The 9,834-nt window shown below is 35.8% G+C and overlaps 1 protein-coding gene across 7 annotated transcripts in view; it reads right to left on the bottom strand.

The window, feature by feature from the left end:
• Window positions 1-2,513: 2,513 nt before the first annotated feature.
• Window positions 2,514-9,834, bottom strand: part of G9a (histone-lysine N-methyltransferase G9a) — a 112,753-nt gene continuing 105,432 nt past the window's right edge. For all 7 annotated transcript variants that reach the window (XM_068375019.1, XM_068375024.1, XM_068375018.1 and 4 more), the window contains 5 exons: window positions 9,508-9,619; window positions 9,122-9,276; window positions 7,592-7,687; window positions 4,285-4,460; window positions 2,514-4,104 (listed from right to left, as the gene is read on the bottom strand). In XM_068375019.1, the coding sequence (XP_068231120.1) occupies window positions 3,957-4,104; window positions 4,285-4,460; window positions 7,592-7,687; window positions 9,122-9,276; window positions 9,508-9,619 (687 nt within the window). In that variant the 3' untranslated portion in view covers window positions 2,514-3,956. The remainder of the gene's footprint in view (window positions 4,105-4,284; window positions 4,461-7,591; window positions 7,688-9,121; window positions 9,277-9,507; window positions 9,620-9,834) is intronic.

The following is a 9,834-nucleotide window of genomic DNA, read 5'->3' on the forward strand; positions in this document are numbered from 1 at the left end:
AACGGTTCAAGTCGACTTCCTTACCAGGTACTTATTATTTCATTGTTATTGTGGATAACTGATTATATGAAATATGGGATACTTAGCTATCCTTTAATCTTGTACACTGGTTTTCACCCACCCCCCTGGGTGTGAATCAGCTACATGATTATCGGGTAAGTTTAATATTGAAAAATGTTATTTTTATTAATAAAATAAATTTTTGAATATACTTACCCGATAATCATGATTTAATCGACCCTCCCTTCCTCCCCATAGAGAACCAGTGGACCGAGGAATAATTGAGGAGGTGTCAACAAGAAGTACTTGAGTACCTGGCCACAGGTGGCGCTGGTAAATACACCCCCTTCTAGTATTGTGATAGCTGGCGTATCCCTCCATAGAATTCTGTCGGGCAACGGAGTTGACAGCTACATGATTATCGGGTAAGTATATTCAAAAATTTATTTTATTAATAAAAATAACATGTTCCAACCAATCACAGATGATAGCCAATTTTCTCTGGTAGACAGCAGCAGAGGACCATCACAGACACCTATAGATCTGCAATGCCTTGCAAAAAGCCTTTCACTAGATGCTGGAAGACTGCAACTGTGAAGATCTAGTAACTTACAGATTGGTCGTACCTCTGAAGCTGCACCTGACAGTAAAGTGAGGGCCATTAGTGTAGTTCTCTTTGAACTTTGACTAGTGCTAAGATCACGAAACCACCCGGCATGTGGCCATCTGGGAGCCACAAGGGCCATCCTAAGTCCTGGAGTAATCAGCACTCTGTTGATTAATGGACAGGTCAGGGTGAATAGCAAAGGTGTAGGCATCTAGGTGATCCCACCCATGAGTTTGAAGGCAACTTTGAACATGACCCATTAATCTGGAACAGGGGAGCAAAAACAAGGGGAGGTTCCTTTTTAGTGCTTGGCAAACAGTTCAATCCCTGGAGAAGCCTACTGAACCAGAAACCTCTCTGGCAACTGTGCATGCCTGCTAGTTCATTCCTCTTGTACCTAGCTAACAACTCTCTGGTGTAGAATGTCGCCCTAATGTGCATCCACTAAATCAACTCGTAGAGTGGGTGTTGGATCGTGCCCCCTTGCTTGATATAAGACACTACAGTGGTATTGATATACAGTAAACAATACTGTACTACCGAGTGTTTCCTCAACATTCTTGATAAAACTAGGTCGTTAAGGTGTGCGGCCCACATCCGTCTTTCAATACATCTAAGCACAGTTGCAGGGCAGGAGGCAGAGAGTAGAGTGGAACTCCCCTGGTGAGGTTTTCCCTGTTCAAACAACAAATAAGATCATCCTGAGTCTCCTTTCCCACTGGAACAGGATGGATCGAAGATCCCTTGACTCTGACTCGTGATATGTCAATTACCACTGAAGAAATGTATGGTGAAAGTTCTCGGAGTGGTGGCTGAAAAGACTCTTAACGCTTAGCTGGTACTTCATTCTCGGAAAGAAATGGTCGCACTACCTCCTTGAGTATGCTGATGCAATTGTCTGACGGAAAGACTCCTGTTACTGCTGAGTCTATCAGTGTGCCCAAATACTTTAACCTCTGCTTGGGTATGAGATTACTTTTTCCAGTTTATCACAATCTCGTGACAAAAAGTAATAAATCGATCTCCTGTAGCCGCTGCCCAAAGTAGGAGGTAAGGATCAGCTAATTATCAACAGACTTATCTCTTGTGAGTGGGCCCAAGCTGCTATAAAGGTGAACATATAAGTGAACACCTGAGGAGCAGTACAAGTGAACATCTGAGGAGCAGTACAGAGTCCAAAGCAGAGTCTTGAACTGGTACACCATATTATAGAGAGAGAAGCAGAATTACTTTCAAAAGGGCTGATGCATGGGTACTTGAAAGTATGTCCTTAAAATCTGCCAAAAGCATGGAAATCAGACCAAAACATACTGTTTCCATCCTGAACTTTGTTTAAATGCATAAACTCATTCAGTGGAGAAGTCGATGACTGACCTCCAGTCCCCAGTTGACTACACTAGGAAGAGTCGACTGTAGAAGCCAGGAGACTTGATCTCATGTTTCTCTAATATCCCTGCTACCTCTACATAAGGCCAGTAACCCCTACTCTCTGCTCCAGCCAAGGGGAACTGCTGGCAAGTATCCTTATTCCTTTCTTCAAATGGCACCTCTCATTGGAAGGACCAGGATAGGTAGCTTGAAAGGCCTGTGCATACACAGAGTAATCTTAGGAAAAAGTTGTGGCTGGTCCTGTTTGGTGCCTCGGAAAGGCCCCGGTAGGTTTCCTTGCACCCAACCCTGCAGACATGACCGAATCCAAGGGTTTGGCTGTAGCTCCCTCGAAAATGCCAGGGGCCCTGAAAGAAACTGCATACTGGATCCGGGAGTCCTCTACTTCACCACCACTTCACATGATTCCTTAGAAGGAGAGATCTGCCACTGTGGGAGAGGTAGCTTTAGCTACTGTATGAATTTCTTGTTTCACACCCATAATAACAAGCAACAGCCAACATTCCCTTCCTGTAGGAAAAAGAAAATTGAAAAAGTTTGGCAAGGGCACAACAATACGTCCATACTGGTTGCGGCCAAACACAAAAGCAAAGAACTTCCGACAGGTGAGGGGGTGGGGGCTTCCTTACCTAAGGTCACCAACTTTCATTAACTACCTGGCTGATGAATTCTACGGCCGATCCAGCTCCGCTGAAGACATGTTCCCTATTTCAAAGGACGAAAGTTTTGTATACAAGTAGGAACAAACGGACACTTTTTTATCAATGAATCTCATTAGATAAAAATTTCTATCTACACAAAACTAAGTGGGGTAAGGAATATGAAGTACTATATGTACTTGTTAAAAAAATATTTCTATTCTTAACCTGGAGAATCAAATTGTCCTAATAGCTACAATTTCTAAGTACAGTACTTAATTACCAAGATACACTCTTCAACAAGAAAATAACATCCAGGCAACAGCATCTTTAAAAACACCCAATGTGGCATGAAGAAATTATTATCCATAGGTATCCTACTGTAATTTATGGGCTAAGTATATCAAAACAGCCCAATTTACAACAAATCAAATGTTATGCTACACATCCTCATTTTGCAGGCATTACAACAAGAAAATCAACTAAATAATTTTCCGAATGGTAGCATCCAATACATTATGTATGAGGTCTAAAGTACACAAATTTATTGCGCAAAAAGTCTTACAGGTGTGTCTGAAAGCCTTGTCTTGCCAGTATTCCTATGGTACAAATATTTCTGGGCAGTTCGGAAACACTATCGTCAATATAAAATATCCTATAAATTCATCAAAATAAGTCTACACAAATACTGTTAAAGTACACTAAAAACACAAGTCATTACAGTATATACATTAAGGCTGCAAAAGCCATTCACACCTCTGTTACGTGGAGTTCATTAACAAAATTTCATTATAATTTACTTTATGATAATGTAACGAATTAAAACACTATTTACTGTTACACCTGACACTTTGCCAAACACTTGATTTCAAAAGGCACCTTAACTTGGCTGCATCACAGAAGACTACTATTTAGTATAAATAAAATCCCAGGCAATTCATAATTCTTTGTAAAAAGTATTCAAACCACTTAGGTATTAAAGGAATACTTCCAATAATAATAAAAAAAACTTTGTACAAGCTTCCGTCAATTATATGAATTAAAAACTAATTTTACTAAAATGAAATATCATTCAAGTTTAGAAAATTTCTGGACATGAAATTCAAGTTCTTACTATAAATGAGCACACATAATTTAGTAACACACAGTGTTAGCTAAGATAAGTTCTTAATGGTATAAGGAATCAAAACATCAACCAAACATTTCAGTTTACAGATAACTTGTATCCTACACTATAAAACAGTAATAAATATCACTGGATACCTAAAATAATTTTAATTACAGGTACTGTATGATAACATTTTTATAAGTATATCTATAAACTAACTTTTTGAGCTTTGAATCGCCTTTTTATTGTAATTTTCAAGAGTTTCGTAAATGGTTTTATTTGAATACTTACATTTTTCTGAACCACAGGTACACGTAAAATGTTTGTATTTTATGATCCAGAATTTTTCCCCATAATCAAACCTGAAATAAGGATAATCAGATCATTACATTTTAACATAGAAAAAATGCTAATGCTGTAAAAAAAAAAATTCCAGTGCTACCCTACCATACTGTATTTACCAATCCTAATAATCTTGTTCTGGAACTGTTTCACTAAATCTATATATGGTAAAATATTACTACTTTAAAAGTAATACATACCCTAGTTCCTCATCAGCTTCAATATCTCGATTGGCAAAGAAGGCTATTCTTGGGAATGTCAGATCCTGATGATCTATGAAGACTTTCACAGGAGTTAGGTTCGGCTCACACAAATGGTTGATGAAGCGGGCAATATTACCATAACCACGAGCATCGATGCAAAAGGTTTCACTATCCTATAAACAAAGTTTACAAAATTTATGAATAAACTTAAAAACAAATAACAGCAACACATGTGCACTTTTCTTTTTAGTGCAATGTACAATTACAGAAAATTATTTCAACAGAACAAGGTACTAAATATCCATGGAACTTTGGTATCAATTTTTTGAAAAGGTTCCCATTGCCCTTGAAAAAAAAAAAAAAGGTTGACAGAAAAATCCTATTTCTGGGGATGCTGCTGCGTCGTCTACAAGGGCTTTCCGTAAAAGCTAAAACAAGGAATCCAATAAGACATGAAAATATCAAAGAAATATTGTCTCCCCTGATCTACAACCAGAGTTCCAACATGCTGGGAACGAACTGTGTTTATAAGTGAGACCCTCGAAATGGGGTAAAATGCCTATGCACCCCGCATGGGCGGCAAATGGGTACTGTGTGACTTATTTCTATGCAGTGCATGCTAATCTCAGTAATACTTAACCACAAAAAATGCTCATATGGAGGGAAATTCTTACTTGCAGACCAATACAATACTTGTAAACTAATTTGTGTTTACCATGCTAGCATACTGATTTGATTGTAATTGAAGTTACTTGTAAACTGAGGTACTACTGTACTACCTGTTACTACCAAGAGTTAGTTAGGCTAGGGGGTGTAAAAGGGGAAGGTTAGGCCTGAAATATTGTCCTGAATGAAAATTTATTGGCTTCTGAGCTTCAACAAGATATTCATAATATAACTTAAAACTAAACTCATTGGGTTGTTACAAAGAGAAAATATGGACTGGGTTTACCATCATCAATCACACCACAATCAAGTAGCATAGCCTTTTCTGCTAAAAACAATCCGTCTGTAACACTAAAATCTCTATTACAGAAACTGCCAAGGAAAGTATTTCAAGAACACTTCCTGCATTATAACCCACAAACAACATTTATTTTTTTTCAAAAACCTGGTTTCATACCTTGCATTCAAAATTTTTAATTCATTAGCAGTAATGATAGGCTCAAAGAATGAAATTAAATTGACACGAATACGATCAATTAAATAAGTTTCATACATGTCGACCTGAAGATCTAACAGCTAAATGATACAACAATTACCATCGATTCTTTGTAATTGACTAAATGATAAAAGAATTAACATCTCTTCTTTGTAATCAAGGTACTGTAGCTTAGCATTTGATGATAATTAATAATAATATCCACTATGAAAATGGAAAAGTGAGAAATAGAGAAATATACATAGACTTCCAAGTAGTTGTTGCCAAACACTTTCGAGAAAAACACATTATCACAACTCACCTTTAACAACCTATTAGTTGAGTTTTTAATAAGAAACATAAGGTTTAAAACGAATACAGCATACAGGTACTGTATTTCAATATATTTGCAATGTAGCTTTGATTTGTTCATACACATCTTCCTGTGTGGAAGGATAAATCGAAACCTAAGGCACTCCTACCCATTCATTTATAACTGGCATGGGAACTGCTCTTCACTTGCTCAGGTTAAGTTTCAGAACTTGCAGGGTTAAGGCAAAGACTTTGCAATGGCACCTCGAGTGCACTTGCAATGTATTGTATTTTTGTTCATTTCTTCCTTTTACTGCATATCAATTGTCCTACACAAAAGGATATACTTCAATTTTTCTTTTCAATAACTCTTTCATTGAATAAAAATAATTCTACAATATCTTAAGGTTTTCTTTCTAGCAAGACTCATTTTGGTAAAATGGTATTAGTGTTTATCATTACCCAGCTAACACTAATCCGTGAGGAGCAAGTGGCCAAGCTAACAAGCAAATGAAGCACGTTGCCAACTGAAACGTGATGAGAAGGATCAGCTTTAGCTGAAACCTCACCAATACCATTAAACAGCTAAGAAAATCATACAATATAAAATGCTTTCCACACTTGAAAAAACATGGTTGCTAGAGAATGTTTACTTTAACAAGTTGAGGGGTATTAGGATACAAACTACCAACTTTGTTTTCTAACTCTCAATCTAGTTGTCTAAAACAGTGACTAGGAATGCGGGAATGCAAGAGTTTAGCAGCCAAAGGATCTAAAGTAATTAAAGAAGCCAAGGCTCTACTAGAGGATCTCAACACACTATTGCACCGTGAACACTCAGAACCCTTACTGAATGGAACATTATCATCTTACATATGACTAAGGAAGTCTGGTTAGGGTTAGCAACTAGCTAGGTAAGACAATAATTACTGGTTGCAAGTGAAGACACCATGGTCTTCTGAGATTAAACAAGAGTAAGTCAAATAAGACCTTTGTCATCCTCCCTACTATAAAAAACTTGAGAGGAACAGAGGCAATCACTCTCCTCACAACTGTAATCTAAATCACAGTACTATCCCTGTGCAGTAATTACAAACAAATCCAGGTGAAGAAAACTTAAAACACAAGAAAATTTATAATGTGGAAGAGGGGCACGTCAAGTTGTACCGATAGAGACAGAGAAACTGAAATACTGTAGCAAAGACCCTGGCACTTTGCTTGTCAGCATTGACCGCTAGCATGTCATTATTTTACTAGAGGCATGTGTCAACTGAGAGGAAAGAAAGGAGGGAATTTTTTTTTTTTTTTTTTTCTAAGGGTAAATATCAATAGTCTCAGCTTTTGGAGAAGCAATATGAACATCAGGAGAGGATCATAGAAATAAAAATACTGTACAAATTCAATATTCATACAAATTTTAATCTTTACCGCCAAACGTTACCTTAACAAAAATGAAAATGTCTGATGGTAAAGACACGATTGGTCATATTGTGCATATGCACTAATTGTTTACCCTTTCATCATATTTTTGTCTGAGAATAACCTATAACAAATTAAAAGGGATTTATTGTATAAGCAATGGGTTAAAACTAAGTATATTTGAATTTGATTTCAAAAATTTCTTCACTTCAACACTTCAAAAGGAAATCAAGATAATACAGTAATTCCATCCCTGTCAAAGCCTATAGTACAACTCAATTCTCAATAAGGAATTACATACTGCATTTTAACAAATAAACTAACCTTATTAATAACTAATAAATTGCTGTAAATATTTGATCAACATAATCAATGAAAAGGGCATGCATTGTGGTCATTTTATCATTATGAACTAGGATTACAGGCACTCACTCTATTGTCCAAATCAAACAAATATGAGTCATCCTCTCTTTGGTCAGCTTCCAAGTCTGTGATAATCTCTCCAACATATTCGCACACATAGGAACCCTGCAAAAAAAGTTAAGGAAATACTTAAAAAAGCAAGGGAATGTAAGTGTTGATTTAGTTTCTAATTCTCCTTTGTGCCTCTTTTAATCTGTAAGCATGTATCAATTACCTTTGGGGAATCTATGAATTAATTTTCAAGGTTCACATTTTCTGGGGGGTTTTAGATTTAAAGAAGAGTTATCAAAAAAAAACCTCTTATTCTAAACATGACATTTCACCAAACATTCTGTGACTATCTCACTTGAGAACATCTTTTCTCTAGTAGTAGTATTAATCACCTGTAAATACTCCTGCATTGCTAAGATTTCTACTTCCCTTTTTTTAATATTAATATTTTAGTCTTTCATTAAGGCCTATGACCTCCCTCAATTTGTAATATTCTCTATGGCTCCTTGGTAATATTCTTATATTCATTACTTTAACAAAAACCACAAGAACGAGAGAAAATTTTTCTTCCCTCTATCAATAAAATTCTGTTCTGAATTCACTTTCCTCTTCAGGGTCAAACATATACACACACACAGATGAAGTAATTTGTTAGTTTTTAACAAAAAAAATGTTGCACTGTTATTTACTAAGTTAGTGTTAGTAAGTGATGAGTGTTCACATTCATTTTCTACCTTTGCCAATAGTCTTTAAACAAAACAATATAACAATTATATCAATATAGCCTTCAGCAAAATATTTTATTTTTGTTGGAATTCTTGGAATCATATACCGCTGAAAGTTGAGGGCGGCTTGTTGAAAGAATGTGATACCTGTAAACTTTTTAGATGATTTTAGAAAATTTCTCAACCTCATGGTGGCACAATAACCTGTTTGCTGATCCAATCTTCCTGCTGAGCTGTATATGTTCTACCCGCTATGAAGAGGTCAACATACAAGTTACTCCTTATTTACTATAAACTTTATTTCCAAGAGTACTATATAGTACTGTATATCTACATCAAAAGATGAAATGCAATCTATCATAGCTGATAGAATAAAACTAGGCCTGTATGAGGGCTCTTTCCTAAAAAATGTATAAAGTGTCTTGAAGTCTTAAAAGGACCCTATAAAAAAAAAGGTTCTCAGATTTTAAGCAAACACTATATTGTGTTAGATATTCATAGGTAAGAATGAAACAGCTCAAAAAAATTCCTAATTATTCTATCACTACTGTATAATGCACCATGTATTTTATACTCTTCAATGGAATTATACCATGCAAAATAGTGTGCCAAATAAAACTCTTCATTATACTAAGGAAGAAAAACTTCCAATCCAATCATAAATTTTCTATAAAACTATTTTTACAAGTCATATAATATTATAATTTCTCATGTTATCTAAAAATGTTTTTTTGTTTCATAAGGTGATCAGTCATACAAAGCATAATAAAACAAACATTTGAGGGATTCTAAGAAACAATCACTCATAACTTTGAATACTAACCTTTTGAATAGTTTTCAATGCGCGAACTCCCCATCCTTTCCCATCTGTTTTGAACAGTTGCATGTGAGCAGAAATCCCATGTTGAACAACTCGGTTATTACAAGACAGCTTGTTGCAACGACATGCTCGATTGCACTCAAATATCATGGGTGGATCTGTAAAGCCGTAAAACAACATATGAATGAAAATTGTAAAAGGGATACAGTAATACAAATTATTAAGTCACTTGTATGTTGGTATTTTTACCATGGTAATAAATTTGTAACAACCAATAGCTATAAATGAGAGAGAGAGAGAGAGAGAGAGAGAGAGAGAGAGAGAGAGAGAGAGAGAGAGAGAGAGAGAGAGAGAGAGAGAGAGAGAGAAAGAGAGAGAGAGAGACTCACCAGTATAGTTAAATGTTGATAGAAGTCTTCCATCTGGATCATACCAACATTGGAAATTAAGTTGACCACACCCACATGTATCTGCATTACAGCCATCTTCACACTCGCACCACTGCAAAAAAAAAATATATATATATTTTCTGAGCTCCAGGAAAAAAATGAACTGCAGGTAATCAATTGCTCAGGGTATATTTTATCAAATTACTCTTACAAACCAATTTTGTAATTAACATGACAACATAATGCATGGTAATCATAACAATTCTACATGTTATATGAGATAAAACATGACAATACCAGTTATAACATTGAATCTTAAGGGGTGTT

The sequence above is a fragment of the Palaemon carinicauda genome, chromosome 6 (genome assembly GCF_036898095.1).
Source record: "Palaemon carinicauda isolate YSFRI2023 chromosome 6, ASM3689809v2, whole genome shotgun sequence".
Lineage (NCBI taxonomy): Eukaryota > Metazoa > Arthropoda > Malacostraca > Decapoda > Palaemonidae > Palaemon > Palaemon carinicauda.